Genomic DNA, 25,949 nt, shown 5'->3' with positions numbered 1-25,949 from the left:
CTAGGCAATACCATTCAGGCCACAGGCATGGGCAAGGACTTCATGACTAAAACACCAAAAGCAATGGCAATAAAACCCACAAGTGAGAAAAAAATTAAGCCAAACTATCACAAAATTTACCAAAAATGGCACTGATGCCAGATTTCTTTCGAAGTCCCTCAGAGTACCACCCTCAACACACTTCTCCTTCCTCTCTATCCCATAAATTCTTAAATAATCTGGAATCCATAGCTCAGTTTCATGTGGTCTGTGTATGTGAAATAATATATAGGAATGAATGCATGGTACATTTTTCAGGGAATGAGTCCACTAATTTCATTAAATTTTTTAAGAGAGTCCAAAAAAGCTTAAGAATCACTTCTCTACAAACTTTTCCTGGCTACAATTTCTACCTATTTCCTGATAACTCCCAAATCTCCGTCTCTATCCCAGATTTCTGTGCCCAAAAATTTATAACCAATTGCTGGGCTAGGTGTGGTAGTTCATGCCTGTAATCTTAACACTTTGGAAGGTTGAGGTGGGATGACAGCTTGAGCTCAGGCATTCAGGAACATTCTGGGCAACATAGTAAAATACAGTCTCTACCAAAAATGTTTTAAAAAATATCAACTGGGTGTGGTGGTGTGCGCCTGTAGTCCTGACTACATGCAGAAAGCTGAGGCAAGAGGATCTTTGGAGTTGAAGGCCGAAGTGAGCTATGACTGCACCACTGCGCTCCAGCCTAGGCAACAACGTGAGATCCTATCTCTAAAACATAATAATAAATTAAAAATAAATAAAAATATAACCAAATACATGTTGTACATCTTCTCCTGAATACTTCTCAAACTTAACATATCTAAAACAGACCTCATTATCTTCCCAACCTTACCTGTTCCTCCTCCTTTGTCTCCTTGTCTCAGGGACCAGCATCACCATCCACTCAGTTTGGTGGGCGGGGAGAAGTTCCTGTGACTTCATCTTCCAATGACAGAATCCTAACAATTCTATCTACTAATAATCTCTTAAGCATTACCACTTCTCTCCACTCTTTCCAACTCTGCCACAACCTTAAGCCAGTCACAATCATCTTACCTGGACTGTGGCAGTTTTCTCCTAATTTGTTTTCCTGTCTTCTGTGTAGCTTCCCTGCAAAATTCACTCTCTATACTACAGTCAGGCCAGACCATTTATGATCTGGCCTGAGTTTGGGCCTTGCTTAATTCACATTCTGTGTTCCAGAAAACACATCAGTGCATCATGTTCTGGTTTTTAAGCTTTTGTGTAGGCAACATCCTCTGTCTGAAACAAACTACTCTACGAAAGTTAACTCCCAATCAACTTTCAGGTTTCAATGTAAATATCATCTTTCTATTAAAGAGGCCTTTCTTGATCCCACCTCTTGACTCATCACCACCATGAGGACTAATTTAAGTATCTATGTATTCATATAGTAGCACTCGATGCTTATTACCACCACAGTAAACAACACTGCATTGAAATGTCCTTTTGCAATATCCATGGTCACTTTAAAATGGAAGCATTATGAAAATATATTATCCATCAATGTCCCTAGCACTTAGGACAGTGCCTGACACATACAAAAAAAGTAGGCAAGCAAATATGTTTATCTGTTTGTGTAAACAAACTGCTGTTTGAATTTCCTAGGCACTTAAACATATCCAATGCAGGAATGCTGCCTCTAATTGAAATAGTGTCTGAGGACAAACCAAGACATTAACTTTTCAATATCTGGTGACTAAAAAAAGCTACATTTCTGATTAACAGTTAAAAGATAAACACATGCTCCTTTAGCAAATGTGACCCACTCAAATACCTGCTGAAAAGATGTCCATTGCTCTCTTCAACTCTCCTCTTGTTCTCTGATTGCTATTTAAGTCTACAAGTGGAGTTGAAGGATCTCTCATATATTCTAACTCAGTGGCAAACATCCCACCATCAACAAAACGTTCAGGAGCAATATAACAAGTTCTCCTCCGTGATGTGTCAAAGAAATAATTGAAATCTGCCGGGTTGTCTTCTGGAAGATAAGTGGGCTTAAAACTGGCAAAATCAGTTAGAAGAACCCAATTCCAACTGGTGACCATCACATTCTCAGTCTTGATGTCTCCATGACGAACTCCAGATTTGTGTGCTTGGTCCACAGCTGTCAGGATCTGGAAAGCAATCCAGCGCTTCTCAATGTTATTCAAGAATGGACGGGTACTGATGCGATCATAGAGATTGTCTCGCACATACTGCCTAAAGAGCATAGCTGCTTTCTCAGATGCTTTTTCTGATGCTTTTTGGAAAGGTAGACAGTTCTGTGCAGAATTAAGCCTGATTTTCAGCTCTTCCAGCTCTTGTTTATAGCTGGTTAAAGGCAATGTGGGATCCTGAATTGCAAAAACCTTCACAACGACCAGGCCTTCTCGGTGTTTGGCTCGAGCAACTTTAAAAAACCGGGTACTCCCCAGGCTTTTATCATATTCAAAGTCATGAATATCTGAAAAATAACTCTCTACAGAAAGGATCTGGGAGGGAGCAATGCCAGCAAGCTGATTTCCCATAATGTCAAGCACCTCTGGGGTCGGTAAGGTTAGGATACAATACCTATATAAAAGAAAAACAAATGAAGAAAAAAGACAAGAAACAAAGAAGCAGTGAAACACCATTATTCCATTATTTGGTCTCTTCCGAAAAGACAGATGCAGCATATTTCTCTTCCACTAAGAGCACTGTACCTAGCCTTCTGGGCAGTCTCTAAATTTCACACACATTTATCTAAAAAGACCATGTTATTTTCTCTAAGAAGACCTTGTTATTTTACCTAAAAAGATCCTGCTATTGTGCATCGCCATTTCCAGGAGCTGAACTATATTTAGATAGGTCTCTTCAACTTTAAGCCAAAAATGTTAGAATGTGTTATTTTCTGATATTTAAAGTATTAATGAGCCTTCACTATGTATTCCATGCTGTGCTTGGGACTATGAGAATCACAAAATTACTATACGACATAGTTCTTGTTCAAGAACCTGTAATTTCTTGGAAATAAGACACAGACACATTAAAAACTTAAAACTGGCCGGGCGCGGTGGCTCACGCATGTAATCCCAGCACTTCGGGAGGCCGAGGCCGGCGGATCACGAGGTCAGGAATTCAAGACGAGCCTGGTCAACACGGTTAAACCCCCTCTCCACTAAAAATACAAAAATTAGCCGGGCGTGGTAGTGGGCGCCTGTAATCCCAGCTACTCGTGAGGCTGAGGCAGGAGAATTGCTTGAACCCAGGACACGGAGGTTGCAGTGAGTGGAGATCCCGCCACTGCACTCCAGCCTGGGTAACAGAGCGAGACTCCGTCCGTCCCAAAATAAAAAAGAAAAATGTAAAACTGACTAGGAGTCAAATAGTCAAATAATACAAATAGGTCACTGAATTCCTGAAATGGTCAAACTAAGATCTAAAAATTCAGTTAACTCCTGGACACTTCCTGCCTAATTCCAGTGTGCCCTCTCACCCAGCTAAAAGAAGGTGCAAACTTCCCTAGTCTGCAACAAGAAACCTTGCCACAGATGTTAAAGAAATGTAGACCAAAATACGCACTTGCTAACCGTAGCCCAGGGTTTTGCTAATTCAGGTTTTGCAGGAAATAAATGCCACACATATACACACACGACCTTAAGCACACATAAACATTTACCCTAGGCCTCGGGAAAGTGTCAAAAATCGTTCAGAGGCTTCACAACGAGGTCATAGTGGACTACTTCGAGGACGGGACGGGAAAACGCGTCAGCAGCGGGGAAGCTATCTCTACGAAGGGTCTTTCTTCATAGGCAGGAGATGGGCTGTTGGGGGAGGGGCGCAGAAAAGTCCCGCTCTTCAGAAACCCGGGTGGTCCTGGCAGAACTGGGAAAGCTCTCGGGGTCTCAGCAGAGAGAAGAAGCCACGCAAAAGAGTTTCCACAGGTACCCTGGGATTTGCCCCTTCCAGCCGTCTAACCTGCCCTGGGGCCATGCGTTCCTGGGCCTCGTCTTCCTCTAGCGCGGATCGCTACACACTTCCGAGCCCTCCTCGAGGGCCTCACCACCGGGCTGGGGGAGATGGAACCCGGGAGAGAAGTGGAGACCGCCAGTCCCAGGAAAACACTATACTTCAGCTGCTACAGCCGCTGCAAACGCCGAACTCCCGGGAAAGCAGCCGGTCTGACCTCACTTCCTGTCGCCGAGCAGAAGTGACGAAACAGAGTGAGCATTGAGGAATTGCCAGGGTAGGAAACTGGTTGCTAGGAAACGAACGAAGGCGTGGCCTTACTCCAGGCGAAACTACAGGGAGAAAATAATGCTCTGACAACGATCTATCCCCGTCCGCCTCTTCTACCTTTCATTCTCGAACGCTGAGGTTTCTGACATCCGCTAGAATCTGTTCAGACACCCCTTCACTCCCAGGACAGCAGAACAGCGTTAAGCGAACTCAAGAATATTTAGGAAAACTAATATATCCCAAGCTGGATTTTTAAGAGTTCTATTGAGATATAACTTACATACCATAAAGTTCACCTGCTTAAAATGTACAAAGCAGTGGTTTGTAATACATCTATCGAGTTGTGCAATCATCCCTATAATCTGATTTTATTTAGTTATTTATTTTTGAGACGGAGTCTCGGAGTCTCGTTCTGTAACCCTGGCTGGAGTGCAGTGACACGATCTCAGCTTGCTGCAACCTCCACCTCCCGGGTTCAAGCGATTCTCCTGCTTCAACCTCCCGAGTAGCTGGGACTACAGATGCCGGCCTCCACGCCTGGCTAATTGTTTGTATTTTTTTTTTTTTTATTATACTTTAAGTTCTAGGGTACATGTGCATGACGTTTATATCATGTATAACTCCCCAATGCAATCCCTCCCTCCTCCCCCCTCCCCATGATAGGCCCCAGTGTGTGATGTTCCCCTTCCCGAGTCCAAGTGATCTCATTGTTCAGTTCCCACCTATGAGTGAGAACATGCGGTGTTTGGTTTCTCTTCTTGTGATAGTTTGCTAAGAATGATGGTTTCCAGCTGCATCCATGTCCCTACAAAGGACGCAAACTCATCCTTTTTGATGGCTGCATAGTATTCCATGGTGTATATGTGCCACATTTTCTTAATCCAGTCTGTCACAGATGGACATTTGGGTTGATTCCAAGTCTTTGCTATTGTGAATAGTGCCGCAATAAACAACGTGTGCATGTGTCTTTGTAGTAGAGTAATTTATAATCCTTTGGGTATATACCCAGTAGTGGGATGGCTGGGTCATATGGTACATCTAGTTCTAGATCCTTGAGGAATCGCCATACTGTTTTCCATAATGGTTGAACTAGTTTACAATCCCACCAACAGTGTAAAAGTGTTCCTATTTCTCCACATCCTCTCCAACACCTGTTGTTTCCTGACTTCTTAATGATTGCCATTCTAACTGGTGTGAGATGGTATCTCATTGTGGTTTTGATTTGCATTTCTCTGATGGCCAGTGATGATGAGCATTTTTTCATGTGTCTGTTGGCTGTATGGATGTCTTCTTTTGAGAAATGTCTGTTCATATCCTTTCCCCACTTTTTGATGGGGTTGTTTGCTTTTTTCTTGTATATTTGTTTGAGTTCTTGGTAGATTCTGGATATTAGCCCTTTGTCAGATGAGTAGGTTGCAAAAATTTTTTCCCATTCTGTAGGTTGCCTGTTCACTCTGATGGTAGTTTCTTTGGCTGTGCAAAAGCTCTTTAGTTTAATTAGATCCCATGTGTCAATTTTTGCTTTTGCTGCCGTTGCTTTTGGTGTTTTAGACATGAAGTCCTTGCCCATGCCTATGTCCTGAATGGTACTACCTAGATTTTCTTCTAGGGTTTTTATGGTATTAGGTCTAACATTTAAGTCTCTAATCCATCTTGAATTAATTTTCGTATAAGGGGTAAGGAAAGGATCCAGTTTCAGCTTTCTACTTATGGCTAGCCAATTTTCCAGCACCATTTATTAAATAGGGAATCCTTTCCCCATTTCTTGTTTCTCTCAGGTTTGTCAAAGATCAGATGGCTGTAGATGTGTGGTATTATTTCTGAGGACTCTGTTCTGTTCCATTGGTCTATATCTCTGTTGTGGTACCAGTACCATGCTGTTTTGGTTACTGTAGCCTTGTAGTATAGTTTGAAGTCAGGTAGCGTGACGCCTCCAGCTTTGTCCTTTTGACTTAGGATTGTCTTGGCAATGCGGGCTCTTTTTTGGTTCCATATGAACTTTAAAGCCGTTTTTTCCAATTCTGTGAAGAAAGTCATTGGTAGCTTGATGGGGATGGCATTGAATCTATAAATCACCTTGGGCAGTATGGCCATTTTCACGATATTGATTCTTCCTATCCATGAGCATGGTATGTTCTTCCATTTGTTTGTGTCCTCTTTGATTTCACTGAGCAGTGGTTTGTAGTTCTCCTTGAAGAGGTCCTTTACATCCCTTGTAAGCTGGATTCCTAGGTATTTGATTCTCTTTGAAGCAATTGTGAATGGAAGTTGATTCCTGATTTGGCTCTCTGCTTGTCTGTTACTGGTGTATAAGAATGCTTGTGATTTTTGCACATTATTTTGTATCCTGAGACTTTGCTGAAGTTGCTTATCAGCTTAAGCAGATTTTGGGCTGAGACAATGGGGTTTTCTAAATATACAATCATGTCATCTGCAAACAGGGACAATTTGACTTCTTCTTTTCCTAACTGGATACCCTTGATTTCTTTCTCTTGCCTGATTGCCCTAGCCAGAACTTCCAACACTATGTTGAATAGGAGTGGTGAGAGAGGGCATCCCTGTCTTGTGCCAGTTTTCAAAGGGAATTTTTCCAGTTTTTGCCCATTCAGTATGATATTAGCTGTGGGTTTGTCATAAATAGCTCTTATTATTTTGAGGTACGTTCCATCAATACCAAATTTATTGAGCGTTTTTAGCATAAAGGGCTGTTGAATTTTGTCAAAAGCCTTTTCTGCATCTATTGAGATAATCATGTGGTTCTTGTCTTTGGTTCTGTTTATATGCTGGATTACGTTTATTGATTTGCGAATGTTGAACCAGCCTTGCATCCCAGGGATGAAGCCCACTTGATCATGGTGGATAAGCTTTTTGATGTGCTGCTGAATCCGGTTTGCCAGTATTTTATTGAGGATTTTTGCATCGATGTTCATCAGGGATATTGGTCTAAAATTCTCTCTTTTTGTTGTGTCTCTGCCAGGCTTTGGTATCAGGATGATGTTGGCCTCATAAAAAGAGTTAGGGAGGATTCCCTCTTTTTCTATTGATTGAAATAGTTTCAGAAGGAATGGTACCAGCTCCACCTTGTACCTCTGGTAGAATTCAGCTGTGAATCCATCTGGTCCTGGACTTTTTTTGGTGGGTAGGCTATTAATTGTTGCCTCAATTTCAGAGCCTGCTATTGGTCTATTCAGGGATTCAACTTCTTCCTGGTTTAGTCTTGGAAGAGTGTAAGTGTCCAGGAAATTATCCATTTCTTCTAGATTTTCTAGTTGATTTGCGTAGAGGTGTTTATAGTATTCTCTGATGGTAGTTTGTATTTCTGTGGGGTCGGTGGTGATATCCCCTTTATCATTTTTTATTGCGTCTATTTGATTCCTCTCTCTTTTCTTCTTTATTAGTCTAGCTAGCGGTCTGTCAATTTTGTTGATCTTTTCAAAAAACCAACTCCTGGATTCATTGATTTTTTGGAGGGTTTTTTGTGTCTCTATCTCCTTCAGTTCTGCTCTGATCTTAGTTATTTCTTGCCTTCTGCTAGCTTTTGAATGTGTTTGCTCTTGCCTCTCTAGTTCTTTTAATTGTGATGTTAGAGTGTCAATTTTAGATCTCTCCTGCTTTCTCTTGTGGGCATTTAGTGCTATAAATTCCCTCTACACACTGCTTTAAATGTGTCCCAGAGATTCTGGTATGTTGTATCTTTGTTCTCATTGGTTTCAAAGAACATCTTTATTTCTGCTTTCATTTCGTTATGTACCCAGTAGTCATTCAGGAGCAGGTTGTTCAGTTTCCATGTAGTTGAGCGGTTTTGATTGAGTTTCTTAGTCCTGAGTTCTAGTTTGATTGCACTGTGGTCTGAGAGACAGTTTGTTATAATTTCTGTTCTTGTACATTTGCTGAGGAGTGCTTTACTTCCAATTATGTGGTCAATTTTGGAATAAGTGCGATGTGGTGCTGAGAAGAATGTATATTCTGTTGATTTGGGGTGGAGAGTTCTATAGATGTCTATTAGGTCCGCTTGGTGCAGAGATGAGTTCAATTCCTGGATATCCTTGTTAACTTTCTGTCTCGTTGATCTGTCTAATGTTGACAGTGGAGTGTTGAAGTCTCCCATTATTATTGTATGGGAGTCTAAGTCTCTTTGTAGGTCTCTAAGGACTTGCTTTATGAATCTGGGTGCTCCTGTATTGGGTGCATATATATTTAGGAGAGTTAGCTCTTCCTGTTGAATTGATCCCTTTACCATTATGTAATGGCCTTCTTTGTCTCTTTTGATCTTTGATGGTTTAAAGTCTGTTTTATCAGAGACTAGGATTGCAACCCCTGCTTTTTTTTGTTCTCCATTTGCTTGGTAGATCTTCCTCCATCCCTTTATTTTGAGCCTATGTATGTCTCTGCATGTGAGATGGGTCTCCTGAATACAGCAGACTGATGGGTCTTGACTCTTGATCCAGTTTGCCAGTCTGTGTCTTTTAATTGGAGCATTTAGTCCATTGACATTTAAGGTTAATATTGTTATGTGTGAACTTGATCCTGTCATTATGATATTAACTGGTTATTTTGCTCGTTAGTTGATGCAGTTTCTTCCTAGCCTCGATGGTCTTTACATTTTGGCATGTTTTTGCAATGGCTGGTACCGCTTGTTCCTTTCCATGTTTAGGGCTTCCTTCAGGGTCTCTTGTAAGGCAGGCCTGGTGGTGACAAAATCTCTAAGCATTTGCTTATCTGTAAAGGATTTGATTTCTCCTTCACTGATGAAGCTTAGTTTGGCTGGATATGAAATTCTGGGTTGAAAATTCTTTTCTTTAAGAACGTTGAATATTGGCCCCCACTCTCTTCTGGCTTGTAGAGTTTCTGCCGAGAGGTCTGCTGTTATTCTGATGGGCTTCCCTTTGTGGGTAACCCGACCTTTCTCTCTGGCTGCCCTTAAGATTTTTTCCTTCATTTCAACTTTGGTGAATCTGGCAATTATGTGTCTTGGAGTTGCTCTTCTGGAGGAGTATCTTTGTGGCGTTCTCTGTATTTCCTGAATTTGAATGTTGGCCTGCCCTACTAGGTTGGGGAAGTTCTCCTGGATGATATCCTGAAGAGTGTTTTCCAACTTGGTTCCATTTTCCCCCTCACTTTCAGGCACCCCAATCAGACGTAGATTTGGTCTTTTTACATAATCCCATACTTCTTGCAGGCTTTGTTCATTTCTTTTTCTTCTTTTTTCTTTTGGTTTCTCTTCTCGCTTCATTTCATTCATTTGATCCTCAATCGCTGATACTCTTTCTTCCAGTTGATCGAGTCGGTTACTGAAGCTTGTGCATTTGTCACGTATTTCTCGTGTCATGGTTTTCATCTCTGTCATTTCGTTTATGATCTTCTCTGCATTAATTAATCTAGCTGTCAATTCTTCCACTTTTTTTTCAAGATTTTTAGTTTCTTTGCGCTGGGTACGTAATTCCTCCTTTAGCTCTGAGAGGTTTGATGGACTGAAGCCTTCTTCTCTCATCTCGTCAAAGTCATTCTCTGACCAGCTTTGATCCGTTGCTGGCGATGGGCTGCGCTCCTTTGCAGGGGGAGAAGCGCTCTTATTTTTTGAATTTCCAGCTTTTCTGCCCTGCTTCTTCCCCATCTTTGTGGTTTTATCTGTCTCTGGACTTTGATGATGGTGACGTACGGATGGGGTTTTGGTATAGGTGTCCTTCCTGTTTGATAGTTTTCCGTCTGACAGTCAGAAGGACTGTCTGTTGGTCTGTTGGAGATTGCTTGAGGTCCACTCCAGACCCTGTTTGCCTGGGTATCAGCAGCAGAGGTTGCCGAAGATAGAATATTGCTGAACAGCGAGTGTACCTGTCTGATTCTTTCTTTGGAAGTTTCCTCTCAGGGGTGACGCCACCCTGTGAGGTGTGGGGTGTCAGACTGCCCCTAGTGGGGGATGTCTCCCAGCTAGGCTACTCAGGGGTCAGGGACCCACCTGAGCAGGCAGTCTGTCCGTTCTCGGATCTCAACCTCCGCGTTAGGAGATCCACGGCTCTCCCCAAAGCTGTCAGACAGAGTCGTTCACGTCTGCACCGCCCCCGCTCTTTCCCCTAATGGGCTGCAGCTGTGCGCTGTCCGCAGAGGTATAGTCTACAGAGACAGGCAGGCTTCCTTGAGCTGCTGTGAGCTCCACCCAGTTCGAGCTTCCCAGCGGCTTTGTTTACCTACTTAAGCCTCAGCAATGGCGGGCGCCCCTCCCCCAGCCTCGCTGCTGCCTTGCGTATAGATCGCCGCAGACGGCTGTGTTAGCAGTGAGGGAGGCTCCGTGGGCGTGGGACCCTCCCGGCCAGGTGTGGGATATATTCTCCTGGTGTGCCTGTTTCCTTAAAGCGCAGTATTGGGGTGGGAGTTACCCGATTTTCCAGGTGTTGTGTGTCTCAGTTCCCCTGGCTAGGAAAAAGGGATTCCTTCCCCCTTGCGCTTCCAGGTGAGGCGATGCCTCACCCTGCTTCAGCTCACGCTGGTCAGGCTGCAGCAGCTGACCAGCACCGATTGTCCGGCACTCCCTAGCGAGATGACCCCAGTACCTCAGTTGAAAACGCAGAAATCACCGGTCTTCTGTGTCGCTCGCGCTGGGAGTTGGAGACTGGAGCTGCTCCTATTCGGCCATCTTGCTCCGCCCCTCCAATTGTTTGTATTTTTAGTGGAGACGGGGTTTCACCGTGTTGTGGTCTCAATCTCCTGACCTCGCGATCCGCCAACCTCGGCCTCCCAAAGTGCTGGGATTACAGGCGTGAACCACCGCACCCGGCCTTTTTTTTTTTTTTTTTTTTTGGAGACAGAGTCTCGCTGTGTCACCCAGGCAGGAATGCAGTAGTGCCATCTCGGCTTACTGCAAACTCCACCTCCACCGGGTTCAAGCGATTCTCATGCCTCTGCCTCCAGAGTAGCTGGGACCACAGGCATGTGCCACCACGCCCAGCTAGTTTGTGTATTGTTAGTAGAGACGGGGTTTCACCATGTTGGCCAGGATGGTCTCGATCTCCTGATCTCAAGTGATCCGCCCGCCTCGACCTCCCAAAGTGCTGAGATTACAGGTATGAGCCACCGTGCCCAGCCTGCCTGATTTTAAACATTTTCATTACCCCAAAAGGAAACCGTGAAACCATTCGCAGTCGCTCCCTGTTCTCCCCCATTTCTCCTCCCGCTTCCAGCCCTAGGCAATCACTAATCTACTTTCTGTTTCTATACGCTTGCCTCTTCTGGACATTTTATATATAATATGTGGGCTTTGAGACTGACGTCTTTCACTTTGCATAATGTTTTTGAGGATTATCCCTGTTGTAGCTTGTATTAGTACTTCATTTATGTGTTGTTGCAAATATTTTTTTGTATGGATATGTCACATTTTGTTTATCCTTTTGTCAGTTGATAGATATTTGAGTTGTTTTACTTTTAGGTTATTATGAATAATGCTGCTATGTTCATAGCATTAGTGTATAAGTCTTTGTGTAGCCATATGTTTTCATTTCTCTTGGATAGATACGGAGGAATGAAATTGTGGGCTCATATGGCAGCTCTATGTTTAACATTTCAGAAACTGCCAAACTGTTTTCCAAAGTGCAGGCACCATTTTACATTCCCATTAGCAATGTATGAGGGCTCTAATTTCTGCACATTCTTGCTGATACTGTCATTATGTCCTTTTTTTATTATCCTGGTGGCTCTTAAGTGGTATCTCGTTGTTTGGATTTGTATTTCCCTAATAATCAATTCTGTTAAGCATCTTTCTTATTGTGCTTGTTTTCTATTCATATATCTTCTTTGAAGAGATGTCTATTTAAATTATTTGACTATTTTTTAATTGGTTTGTCTTTATTATTGAGTTGTAAGCATTCTTTATATATTCTAGATACAAATCCCTTATCGGAGATAGTATTTGCAAATATTTTCTCTCTGTGTTGTCTTTTCACTTTTTTGATAGTGTTCTTTAAAACACAAAATGTTTTAATCTGAAGCTGAAATTGTTATTATCCCTGCAACATTCCCTCCTCCGTTCTTCTCCAACTCAATATGCAGCACTACTACCCACTGAATTCCTCAAGACTGTAAATTTGGAACTCATTAAGTCATCCTTAACATATTCCTACTCTCCCCTCCTTCCTCACCACACTCATTCCTCCCATTCAGTGATCACTTGCTCTTGCTGATTCCATCCCCGAAATATACCTTGAACCCATTCACTGCCATCTCCTCAGAGCCTAGGACAAGCAACCATCATTGTCATGATGTCTACATTTTGAAACCTACACAGAAAAGGCACTCCTCACTCCTGATATTATTTTGTATACTTCTCCCAAAATTTTTTCTGGGTCTTTTATGGTTTCATTTTGTGCTCTTAAGTTTCTGAAGTATAGCTACAACTGTATTTTTTTCTAGAGAGTTACTCAGTTATCTAAAAATGTTGAGTAATACATTTCCCCCAACTTAGTTGAAATGTCATATTTACCATATAACAGATTTCCTATATATATCTGGGTCTTCTGCTGGACTTTCTTTTCTGTCTATTGAGGTACTATTTAATTCATCTACCAGTACTTTTAAAATAATTGTATAATGTTTTAATGTCTGACATGGCTAGTCCTGGAGTAGTCTTTTTTATATGAAATTATAATCATAAGACATCTATGCTTACATCCTTCTAGAAGCTCCTCCTCGTTTTTAGGCTAACATTAAAAATCCATAGCTTGGCCTACAAATCCTTGCATGATCTGACCCCTGCCCACCTGCTGCACTGCAATTGACATCACTTACTGTCCCTCTCAATCTCCCACACTGGCTTTCTCTTTGCTCCTATCCTGTTCTAATTGTCAAACCTTTCCCTACTGCTAGTCCTTCACATTTACTCTTTCCTCTGCTTAGAACACTCTTTCCCCTATTCTTTAGCCAAAATCTTTTCATCTCTCAAGTCCCAGATTAGGTGCCATCACCTCATGCAGTTCTTCACTGACTGCCCCCCATTATATACTTTCATGGACCTTCTACTTTTCCTTCACAGTGCTTGTTATTATTGAAATCCTTTGAGTTTGAGGCATAACTATTTGTTTATTGTCTGTTTTATCACTAGACTGTAAACTCCACGACAACAGTGATTGTGTGATTCTTACTCATCAGGGTATCTTCAACACCTAGAACCATACCTAACAGATGATAGACATTCAATCGGTATTTTTTGAATCAATAAATGTGGACTTTGTGAGGTTTGTGATCATTAGGGCCAAGGTCAGGAGTCCCAGGACTGGGAACATCTAAAATATACACATAAAATCAGTGGAAGCACTCAGTTAATTACCAGATAGTATTTTTTTAAAGAGTAAGCTTATATTTCAGACTCTGAATACCATGTATGTAAGTGCTTTAGATCTCTCTCCAATAGAGAAATAATGGTATGGAAATATGGTAAATATGTCTCAATTTAGATTATTTCTGCTTTTCCCCACCTGTATTTTCCCCAACATTACATTTTGTGAAATAACTTATGGATTTTTTCAATGCCTTCTATACTCACTGCTATGGTTTTCTTTTCTTTTTCTTTCCAATTCCTCCTTTTTTCTTTCTTTCCTTCTCATTCTTTCTTCCTTCTTTCCTTGTTTCTGTTGTTAAATAGCAATCATGACCGTCCATGGAGGTTTTTTTGAAGAAATCTCACCTAGTTCTTTTCAAAGCAAATAAAAGGTAAAATTTACTTGCTACTGTTGAAGTCAAACTAAGAAAGAGCCAGCAAACACTGGACCATCCTCTAGCCAGTGTCCTTGCAGCTGCATTTTGGCAGTGATGGCTAACTGTCCCCTTCCACAGAAAATAGATGTTTCTGGGAAGTGCCTGAACTATAGGAACCATATTTTTCAGTCCCACACCACTCTTTGCACCTCAGTGGAGCCATTTTACTAGCTTTCACTATGAAGTTCAGGTGGAAATTATGTGTTTCATTTCTAGTATACTACAGTTAGGAGGTGAATGATTTCCACTTTCTTTCCTCTTTAGCCTGGTTGTGGAAGACTTAAAGGCCCTAGTTAATGCCAGAGCCACAAGAAGATAGCAGCCTGTGTCCCCGAATCACAGCCTGGAGAAAGACCCCTGCTTAGCAGGCACACCCACATAGAACTTTTACATACACAAAAATATATCCCATTATAAGCCAGCAAAATCTCATAGTCTATTAATTATAGCAGTTAGCCTTACCTTTACAAATACGCTCATCTGCCTGATCTCTATTCATTTCCTCCCTCTCCTGAGCTGTTTACTCCACCAGTGCATTTGCAGTCCTGTGAGATGTCCATGTGAGCTCTGCTATCCTTGCATCCTAAGGGGAAAAATAAGGCAGGGGGGAAGGATCCCTAATATAAACAGTTCCTTCTAGTTTATAGTAAATATTTTATCTTCTTATACAAGAATGCCAGCTAGGCCAGGCGCATTGTCTCAAGCCTGTAATTACAGCACTTTGGGAGGCCGAGACGGGCAGATCACAAGGTCAAGAGATCGAGACCATCCTGGCTAACACGGTGAAACCCCGTCTCTACTAAAAAAATACAAAAAAACTAGCCAGGCGAGGTGGCGGGCACCTGTAGTCCCAGCTACTCAGGAGGCTGAGGCAGGAGAATGGTGTAAACCCGGGAGGCGGAGCTTGCAGTGAGCTGAGATCTGGCCACTGCACTCCAGCCTGGGTGACAGAGCGAGACTCCGTCTCAAAAAAAAAAAAAGAATGCCAGCTAATACATGTAAAATAAATTGTAAGAAATTACCATTTTGTAACCTGCAGTGCAATAATTGATTTTTACATGGATTGTCAATGGGTTCTAAGATCACTGGGTAAAAGTTGTGAACAACAAGATAGTCTCATGGTACCCAAGGAATATCTACAGATTATTTTCTGTGTTAAAAAGGAATGAAAATGAACTTTTTATAGTGGAAAACCTTTTCATAATCCCTTTATCCAAGTGATCCAAGTTAGTATCACTAATAATAGGACACAGATATTTTGAGGCTTCTGATATAATGCAATGGGAAATATATACTGTCACCCATGAAGCATTCTTGCCAAGAGCATTTTTGGCTTTTTCTCTTTTTTTTTTTTTTTTGACACTCTTGCTCTGTTGCCCAGGCTAAAGTGGAGTAACATGATCTCAGCTCACTGTAACTTCTGCCTCCAGGGTTCAAGCAATTCTTGTGCCTCAGCCTCCCAAGTAGCTGGATTACAGGTGCATGCCGCCACGCCTGGCTGATTTTTGTATTTTTAGCAGAGATAAGGGTTACACCATGTTGGCCAGGCTGGTCTTGAACTCCTGGCCTCAAGTGATCCACCCACCTCAGCTTCCCAAAGTGCTAGGATTACAGGCGTGAGTCACCTTACCCAGCTGCCAAGAATGTGTAACCTGAATTCAATCAAGCCCCTAGACCTCACTGCTCAATATGATAGCCACTAGTTACATTTCACTATTGAGTTCTTGAAATATGGTTAATACAAATTGAGATGTGCTATAAGTATAGAAAACACACAGATTTAGAGAACTTAGTACAAAAAAACGAAAAAATCTCATTAATATATTTTGATAAATATATGTTGGAATCATATTTTAGATATATTGGACTAAGGAAAATATTTAATTAAAATGAATCTTTCTTTTTACTTTTTTTTTTTTTTTTGAGATGGAGTCTCATTCTGTCGCCCAGGCTGGAGTACAGTGGCACAATCTCAGCTTACTGTAAGCTGCGCCTCCCGGGTTCACACCATTCTTCTGCCTCAGCCTCCTGAGTAGGTGGAATTACAGGCGCCTACAGGCGCCCGCCACCATGCCTGGCTAATTTTTTGTATTTTTAGTAGGGACAGGATTTCATTGTGTTAGCCAGGATGGCCTCGATCTCCTGACCTCATGATCCACCCACCTCAGCCTCCCAAAGTGCTGGGATTACAGGTGTGAGCCACTGCTCCCGGCCTCTTTTTACTTTTTAAAATGTGATTACTAATTTAAAATTACGTATGTGGCTTATGTTATGTTTTTATTAGACAACCCCACTCTAGACCCAATGTCCAGCCGATTAAAAAAAAGGAATAGAAAATTAGTTAAGCAATACCATCAGGAAACAAGCAGACAAATCCAGAAAATGGAATATTAGCCTGGATTCTTCAAAGAGTCCATACCGTGAAAAACATGGACTGACTTTTCTAAATTAAAAGATTCTAAAGAGACATGAAATTTAAATGCAATGTGTGAGCTTCAACTGGATCCAGGATTAGAAACAGCTATAAAAAACATTTCATGCATAATTGAAGAAATGTGAATATAGATTGAATATTTCAGAGAGAAACAAAGTGGCAGAAATGTTTTTAAAAATTGGTAATTATTTCATTGCTATCACTTCTCTGGAACTTATTTAAAAACACCTAAGCTGCCTGACCTAAAGCTCTTTCACCATTACACATGAAAAAATTGGCAGACAAAGGATAGGGAGAACTAGATTCCAATTTTATTGGAATATATAATCTTGGGTAAAACTGTTCTTGAATACATGGAAATGAAAGGGTTAACGTTTTTTAAAGTAGATGATTTGTCAAAAAAATCAAAGGATTTCAATGATAATAAGTGTTATGGAGAAAAAGTACAGGGTCCACGAGAGTATATAATAAGGGGCAGTCAGGGAAGACATGCCCATGGTATGGGCATTTAATCTGGGATGTAATAGATGAACAGGTTTTGGCTAAATAAAGAATACTGGGAATAGTGTTGTAAGCAAAAGGAAGAGTAAAACTAAAGGACTAGCAGTGGGGAGAAGTTTGACAAGTTAGGAACAAAGAGAAGGCCACTGTGGGGTATTGAAGGGGGCAGTAAGTAAGATGCTGGCCGCAGAGGAGGAGGTGGGCAAACGGAATACATCTATCCAAGCCATTCCTCTGTCTTCCACTATTATCCACCTCCATTCCTTCACCAGTTCTCTTCCACAAAAGATTTGAAATGACTTTACAAAAGTAACTCAAATAAAATGAGAAAATAATAAATATTCATTCAAAAGGAGCAGAGAAATAGTACTTGGAATTAATAAATTAAACTTCAGTTAAATTTGGCCGGGCATGGTGACTCATGCCTGTAATCCCAGCACTTTGGGAGGCCAAGGCGGGCAGATCACCTGAGGTCAGGAATTCGAGACCAGCCTGGCCAACATAGTGAAACCCCATCTCTACTAAAAATACAAAAATTAGCCAGACATGGTGGCAGATGTCTGTAATCTCAGCTAGTCAGGAGGCTGAGGCAGGAGAATCACTTGAACCTGGGAGGCAGAGTTTGCAGTTAGCCAAGATCACACCACTACATTCTAGCCTGGGTGACAGAGTAAAACTCCGTCTCAAAACAAACAAACAAACAAAGTTAAAGTATTAATTTAGCTTTGAAATTGTGGCAGCACAAAAGGTAAATTTGTGACTTACATAGTTCTTGTTGTTCAGTAAAGGGGAATAAATTAGTTAATATGAAATGAAAAGCTTTTCTTTAGACCAAAATCCAGATGGGATTTTTTTTTTCTTTGAATCTTTATAGTGAAGACATTTGTTAACATGTTAAAAAAAACATCATGGGCAAAGTTTTTCTTTTTCTTTTTCTTTTTTTTTTTGAGGCAGGGTCTCACTCTGTCACCCAGACTGGAATGGAGTGGCATGATCTTGGCTCCCTGCAACGTCTGCCTCCTGGAATCAAGCAGTCCTCTTTCCTCAGCCTCCTGAGTAGCTGTGACCACAGGCCTGAGCCACCACATCTGGCCAATTTTAAAAAAAATTTTTTTAGAAATGGGGTTTCACCGTGTTGCCCAGACTGGTCTTAAACTGCTGAGCTCAAGCAGTCTACCCACCTTGGTCTCCCAAAATGCTGGGATTACATGAATGGCCCACTGTGCCTGGCCAAGGCAAAGTTTTTCTCTTGAGTTAGGTAAATGATTTGGCAAATATAGTGCTCACTACTTGAGATCAATTCAATAATATGTTTATAGCATCTTCTGTTTTTCTTGGTACTTCATCTCTATTTAAAATTTCTCCTTAAGTGAATTTTTTCAGTTCTGTGGATTTAAATATCATCAGTATGCTGATAATACTGTTTTTCCCCTCTCAAACCTTTGCCTAGTCGCTGAACTCATGTATCCAATATCTACATGACCTTTATATTTGAACATGTAATATTACGTTTTTTGAGAGAGAGACAGTCTCGCTCTATCACCCAGGCTGGAGTGCAGTGGCACAGTCTCCACTCACTGCAACCTCCACCTCCCGGATTCAAGCAATTCTCGTGCCTCAAACTCTTGACTAGCTGGGATTACAGGCACCCACCACCACACTTGGCTAATTTTTGTGTTTTTAGTAGAGATGGAGTTTCACCATCTTGGCCAGGCTGGTCTCAAACTCCTGACCTCAAGTGATCTATCCACCTCGGCCTTTCAAAGTGCTAGGATTACAGGTGTGAGCCACGGCGCCTGGCCAGAACATGTCATATTACCTTGAAAAGTTAACCCTGTTATAAGGCATAAAATATGCCAGATATTAATTCATTTGAACTGCCCATCGATTCTATGAAAAAACTGTCCCCGTTTTTCAGATAATAAAACGAAGGTACAGAGAAGTAAATGACTTTCCTAAGATCACATTACTAATAAGTCAAAAGTAGTAACTGAGAAGCACAAAAGGCTGTTTTACAGTTAACTTTTTTTCATAAATAGAAGGCATACACTCTAGTGATATAAAGCATAATATACTAAAAACAGTAGTAACATAGTCATTTATTGTCGTTACCAAGTATTATGTATTGTGCATAGTTGTATGTGTTATGGCTGGCATAACACATGCCTGGCAATATATGGCTGGCAATTAGGTTATTTTGCACCAGCATTACCACAAACAGGTGAGCAATATAAGTTTTTCAGCTCCATTATAATCTTATGGGACGTTGTATATGTGGTCCATCATTGAACACATTTTTATGTGGCCATTAGCGATACTTGTTTTTCCAGTCTTCCTTAACTGAGGCACAGCCATGCCTTATGTTTTGTCCAAAGAGATACAAGGAGAAATCTGCTGGCACCACCTATTTCCCCTCTGACTTTCTTCCAGCCTTGAATACAGATGCCTTGCTCAGAGCTGCAGTAGCTATAATGTGACCATGATTCAAGAGGCGTGAGGAAAAGGTAAAGAGAGTAACAGAAATACTGGCCCTGGGCCAGGCATGGTGTCTTACCTGTAATCCCAGCACTTTGGGAGGCCGGTGGGCAGATCACCTGAGGTCAGGAGTTTGAGACCAGCCTGACCAACATGGAGAAACCCTGTCTCTACTGAAAATACAAAATTCGCCAGACATGGTGGCACATGCCTGTAATCCCAGCTACTCAGGAGGCTGAGGCAGGAGAATTGCTTGAAACTGGGAGGCAGAGGTTGCAGTGAGCCAAGATCATACCATTGCACTCCAGCCTGGGCAACAAGAGCAAAACTCCTTCTCAAACAGAAAGGAAGGAGGAGGGAGGGAGGGAGGGAGGAGGGAGGAGGGAGGAGGGAGGGAGGGAGGGAGGGAGGGAGGCAGGAGGGAGGGAGGGAGGCAGGAGGGAGGGAGGGAGGGAGGGAGGAGGGAGGGAGGAGGGAGGGAGGGAGGGAGGGAGGAGGGAGGGAGGGAGGGGGAGGGAGGCAGGAGGGAGGGAGGCAGGCCCTGATAGTAGTCAAGCCTCTGAACCCACAGCCCTGATCTCCAAACATCTTATTACATGGGAAAAAGAAACATTTGTTGACGTCGCTGTTGGTTAGATTTTCTGTATTTGTAACCAAAGGTCTTCCTTAACTGATAAAGTAGTGTAAAAAGTTGACCAATTTATCTTGTTCTAGAACTTTAAAGTCACTTAATTCCAGGGGCTGTCACGGTGCAGAGTTTGCAATTATACTGGAGATGGCTTTTTTATTATAGTCTGACCTTTACAGGTCTCTTGTTTGTAGCAGGTGGGTATGCCCATGTGGCTTGAAAAATAAAACCAAATCCATGGCCTTTAGTTCATGTGTTTCTAGCAGCTGAATATAGTGTGCTTATAGGAATGAAATGGCCCTAAAATGTTAATTGATTCAGTTTGGCAGTGCTTGCCATATCATAAATCAATATGATGTTTTGTGTGCTAGTGATAAAGTAGTGGTATGGGGGAAGGACCTGGTAGTTACGGGATGAGTATGGTTGTTTTTAGTCATTTAGTTTTGTTTTTAATGGAACTCGGGAAGACTGAGATTCTTTCTCCTTTTGGAATGCTTGCACGTTGTGGAGAAGGATGGGGTAAAATCAGTATTATGGGCCAATCTTAATCCTAATCAATAATATTAGACTCTCCTTATTTAATATATTACATATATATTATATACATATTATATATACACACATAATTGAGATCTGATTCAAACTGTATATTTTAGCTATATTTTGCTGTATAAGCAATTACCCCAAAACTTAGTAGTTGAAAGTAATTTTAAAAATTTATTGTCTGTCTATTTCTGTGGATCTGGAATTAGACAGGGACAGCTTGCCTCTGCTCCATGACTTCTGGGTCCTTAGCTGAAGCCTTGAAGACTAGAGGTTAGAACTATCTGGAGGCCCTCTTATTCATATAGAGGTCAGTGCTGGCTGTGGTGGAGGCCTAGTTAGGATTGTTGGCCAGAATATTCACACATAACCTCTTCCTGCAACCTAGGCTTTCTCACAACATTCTGGATGGGTTCCTAGGACAAGCATCCAGAGAGAGACATCCAGGTAGAAGCAGTGTTACCTTTTATAACCTAGCTTCAGTGATAGACCTTGTATTGGGTGAGACAGTTACAAAGTTACACCCTGGTTCAAGAGAAAGGAGCATAGATACCCTCTCCCCAACACACACACCTTTCAACTGATGCATGTCAAGGTCACATTATATGAAAAGCAAGTGAGATTTTATATATATATATATGTATAAATATATGACATATATATTTATCATATGTATCTCATAAATATATGTTGAGGCAGTCATCTTTGAAAAACACAATCTGTAATACTATACCATTATCTCATCTCTTTAATGAACAGCCATGCCATATATACAAGTGTTTTGATTTTATTGGCAATGTCCAGAGACATTTTTTATTGTCATATGGGATATGGGTAGTGTTTGCTACTGGCATCTAGCCTTAGAGGCCAGGGATGATGCTAAACATTCTATAATTCACAGAAAAGCAACACATACACATACACACACACACACACACACACACACACACAGAATTATCGGTAACATAATAGAGGTTGAGAAATCCTACCTTATAATATTAACACTCTACAAGTATTTAGAATAATTAAACTGGAGGAGGAGGAACAAGAATTATCGGTAACATAATAGAGGTTGAGAAATCCTGCCTTATAATATTAACACTCTACAAGTATTTAGAAAAATTAAACTCTAGGGGGAGGAACCTATAGAAAACATCAACATCCTACAAGTCTTCTAACTATAAAATTTTATTTGCAATTTGGTATTTATATGTGGTATGGTCTATAATAGCAAAGATCATTGCCTAGGCAAATTTTCATTTCGTTTGTAATATGCTAAATGTCAATTCTCAGTGAACAAAAGAGTTTATCAACATACATAATCCATGATTTTTACCTATCCTACATTTCTACACTGAGAAGGCATTTTGCCATCGTCTTTTTTTAACCTTGTGTGGGTAACTTATTTGTGTACTACTTGGAAGAATATTTGTCTTAAAAATTGCTTTATGTTAGTTTTAACCATCTTCTTACCTGTCCTGAAACCTAACCTCAAAGAAAATAAACAATTTTAATGTAGAGCACAAAGAGATATTAATATAATTTCCTTAGGAAGCCTTGTACGATTCTGTCTTTTATTAAATGTTATACGTGCCATATAACCCTGTCTTTGCTGCTTCTCCTTTTTCATATTGGTCATTCACTAAGCACAAGAAGAGCTGGCTTTCTAGTAAAGATGAAGCTGAAGGGGTTCCCCCCCCGCCCCCACAGCATGTTCCACTGGCTGCACACAAAGCAATTACAACTCATGTCAGCCCTTTTCCATGTGATAGCATCAGCAGTTTTGCCCAGGGCTTCTTTTTTGATGAACAGTAGCAGAAATAATGGCCTAATTCACTAAAAACAAAACAAAACAAAAAACATTATCCCTGTTGCTTTCTCTAAAACAATGCGATATTAACCAAAGTTCTTCCTAATTAAAATAAAGCTATCCAATTATGCATTTTAATACTGTGAGGATTTTTAACAATATTAAAGTGAAAAAGATTCATTAGAAACACATTAAAAACTAGGCCATACATGAGTGGCTCACGCCTCTAATTCCAGCATTTTCAGAGGCCGAGGTGGGCCGATCACTTGAGGCCAGGAATTTGAGACCAGCCAGAGCAAAATGGTGAAACTCCGTCTCTACTATTAAAAAATACAAAAATTAGCCAGGCATGGTGGCCCACACTTGTAGTCTCAACTACTTGGGAGGCTGAGGCAGGTGAATCCTTTGAACCCAGGAGGCAGAGGTTGCAGTGAGCCGACATCACACCACAGTACTCCAGCCTGGGCAACAGAGTGAGACTCTGTCTCAAAAAAAAAAAAAAAGAAAGAAAGAAAGAAAAAGAAACGGAAAAAAAGAAAGAAAAAGAAACAAAGAAACATATTTTAAAATGAGGAATTAACATGAGCTCAGGCAAAACAAATTCTGGTCTATTTGAATTTCTTGTGTTTTAAATATATTTTCAAGTTATTTATGGATCCCAGGAGAGTCTACTTTGTCTTTCAGTGCTGGTCCTAACACAATTTGACATATCCTCAAGCCTTTAAATGTAATTTTAGGAGAGATGCTTTAAATATCCTGTTAACTTCAGGAAATAGTGGCGCCATGTTTATTTCAATGCCAGGAACAAGGAATTCTTTCTTGAAGTACATTTCTGAACTTCTCTGGGGTTCGATTTATTTTCCACATACCCCCAAAATAGGAATAATCATATCTCTCTACAAAGAATACAAGATAAAAGACCTTTTAACACTTTATCATGTTTAAAATAAAGCAGTAACAATAAATAGTTATGCAACAAGAAAACAACTTTTTATCCTGGGGGCAGAGAGGGCAAAATTTTCTTAAGAATAGAATTCCACTAGAGGGCAGTGCACCCCTGTGGAGACTCGGAGCAAATGTGCACAGGATGTCTGATTAAGAAGTTATGTAGCAAACACGGAAAATGTTTGTGATATAATATTACTATAAATAAAACAGCTACGGGAATTTTTAAAAAATTACTTCAGATACTCTGTGAAAATCACATATGTCTGTGGGCAAATACCGTGCAATATTTGAGAACATGATCTTAGACCTGGGGTAATTCCTGTGTGCACCACTGTCCTTGGATGAGTTGTTTAAAATCTCTTGAGTCTCAGTTTCTCTATCTGTAAAGCAGAGGCAATTACAGATACCACATAGGGCTGTTGTGAGCATTAAAAGGGATCATATATATAAAAGTCCAGCATGGAACCAGGCATATAATATTGCTCAGCAAAAAAATAAAAAATAGCAGGATGATGATCACAAAATGTACTAAAAAGGAAAATAAAACAATTTTAATTATTGGAGTGGGTTGTTTAGAGATTTATTGCATAGTATATCTTATTTACATTTACAGTGGAGAGCTTGTGATGGAATATATATTTTTATTGACTTTAAATGAAATTATTCTCATCGATAAGAGAATAATTCTGTTATTCTCTTCAGCATTTTAAACTCCAGTAAGAAAAAATTTTCATGTAGCTACAAAATGTTATTTTTCTCATTTTAATATCTAGAATATCATTATCACTTTTTTGCTATTTATTTTCATTTCCTAAATGAATAAACTGTCAACACCCAAAGGAAAAAAATGGAATATACAAATAAGTTACCTCTTAATCCTTTTAAATTTATTCCTCATAAGTTATGTAGCCTTGGGATAGTACAGTATATTTCTTCTGGAACTCTCAGTGTAAGAAAATTTCATCTGATGAAAAATAGAAATATGTCAAATATGACAATTACTCTTTACAAAATGATTGTTTAAATATAAGTTCCAGTAATCATTTAGGAATTTCTTTACAAAATAACTATATGTTACAGGGGCAACAGGGCATTGTCACTTAAGGCTAAAATACTCCATCACTGACAATGAAAGGTCATTCAGAAATAAAGATTGAATGTCTCTGAAATTATAGTATGAATCAAAGTGGAAATATTTAAGTTATAAAATTTTGATTTATACATGTCCACTCTGTTCTTGGCCTTTTCAAAGTAGCTGACTCACCCACCTATCATGTGAAAAAGATCAACTAAAAGCCAGCCCCAGGCACTAACTGTCATCACAGGCATTTGTCAATGGCTGCATCAGTGTTACCCAGATGACCGACATCACCATCATCACCCACATCTCCACTATAACTACTACTTCCTCTGACTATGTAAACTTATTGTTCACTTTTTTCATCTCACTGTTTATTTGACCTCACCTGGCCAGTTAAGAGAGGAAATTGGTTAGGAATTTCCTGTACCTTGTTGAATTCTAACCTCAGATGTAAATGACAACACATTCTTATGAAACTAAGGATGGCAGTTACCCACCTTCATGTCTAAACCAAAGATAGCTTCTTGGAACATCAGGCTTTTGATAACCACTAGGAAATATCATCAGACCAGGAAGCTAAGGAGCTGTCCCCCTAACCCACCTGCCCATCACAAATGAGCTCTAATGGAAAATGGCTGAATAGAAGGCTCCACACTGATTGTCCCCCACAACAGGAACACCAAATTTAACAACAACCTACACCCAGGAAGCACCTTCCTAAGTACCAAAAATCAGGCGAGCATTCACAGTACCAGGTTTGAACTTCATGTCACTGAAAGAGGCATCAAAGAGGGTAGTAAAGACAGTCTTGAATCGCTGATGCCACTCCTCCCCCATTCCCCTGGCAGTGGCTACATGGTACAGAGAAAGAATCTGTGCACTTGCAAGAGAGAAAGAGCAGCGATTGTGAGACTTTGCATTCAACTCAGTGGTGTCCTATCACAGCAGAAAGCAAAACCCGGCTGAAGTCAGCCAGTGTGTGCTGAAGGAAGGAGCATCTAGATGAGCCCTAGCCAGAGGGAAATTACCCATCCCAGTGGTCAGAACTTGAGTTTCAGCAAGCCTCATCACCGTCGGCTCAAGTGAGCTGGAGCCCTAATAAACTTGCAAGACAGTCTAGGCCACAAGGACTGCAACCCCTAGGAGAGTAATAGTGCTGAGCTGGTTTCATAACCAGTGGACTTGAGGGGTACACCACCTACTAAGAAGCCGGCCGAAGTGGCTACGAGAGTGCTTGTGCTACTCCCATAAACTCAGGCAGCACAGCTTATGTTTCAAAAGTGACTCCTTCCGTCTGTTTGAAGAGAAAAGAGGGGAGAGTAAAGAGGACTTTGTTGGCCGGGCGCGGTGGCTCAAGCCTGTAATCCCAGCACTTTGGGAGGCCGAGACGGGCGGATCACGAGGTCAGGAGATCGAGACCATCCTGGCTAACACAGTGAAACCCCGTCTCTACTAAAAATACAAAAACTAGCCGGGCGAGGTGGCGGGCGCCTGTAGTCCCAGCTACTCGGGAGGCTGAGGCAGGAGAATGGCGTAAACCCGGGAGGCG

General features: G+C 41.0%; 1 protein-coding gene across 2 annotated transcripts in view; it reads right to left on the bottom strand.

The window, feature by feature from the left end:
- Positions 1-4,189, bottom strand: part of PIK3R4 (phosphoinositide-3-kinase regulatory subunit 4) — a 75,058-nt gene extending 70,869 nt beyond the window's left edge. For both annotated transcript variants that reach the window (XM_033212690.1, XM_033212691.1), the window contains exons 1-2: positions 3,680-4,189; positions 1,817-2,592 (exon numbers count right to left, since the gene is read on the bottom strand). In XM_033212690.1, the coding sequence (XP_033068581.1) occupies positions 1,817-2,549 (733 nt within the window). In that variant the 5' untranslated portion in view covers positions 2,550-2,592; positions 3,680-4,189. The remainder of the gene's footprint in view (positions 1-1,816; positions 2,593-3,679) is intronic.
- Between the last annotated feature and the right edge of the window lie 21,760 nt (positions 4,190-25,949).

This window comes from Trachypithecus francoisi, unplaced genomic scaffold, assembly GCF_009764315.1.
Source record: "Trachypithecus francoisi isolate TF-2019V2 unplaced genomic scaffold, Tfra_2.0 Lachesis_group0, whole genome shotgun sequence".
NCBI lineage: Eukaryota > Metazoa > Chordata > Mammalia > Primates > Cercopithecidae > Trachypithecus > Trachypithecus francoisi.
Note: the sequence above shows the minus strand (reverse complement) of the source record. Positions and strands in the feature narration are given on the sequence as shown.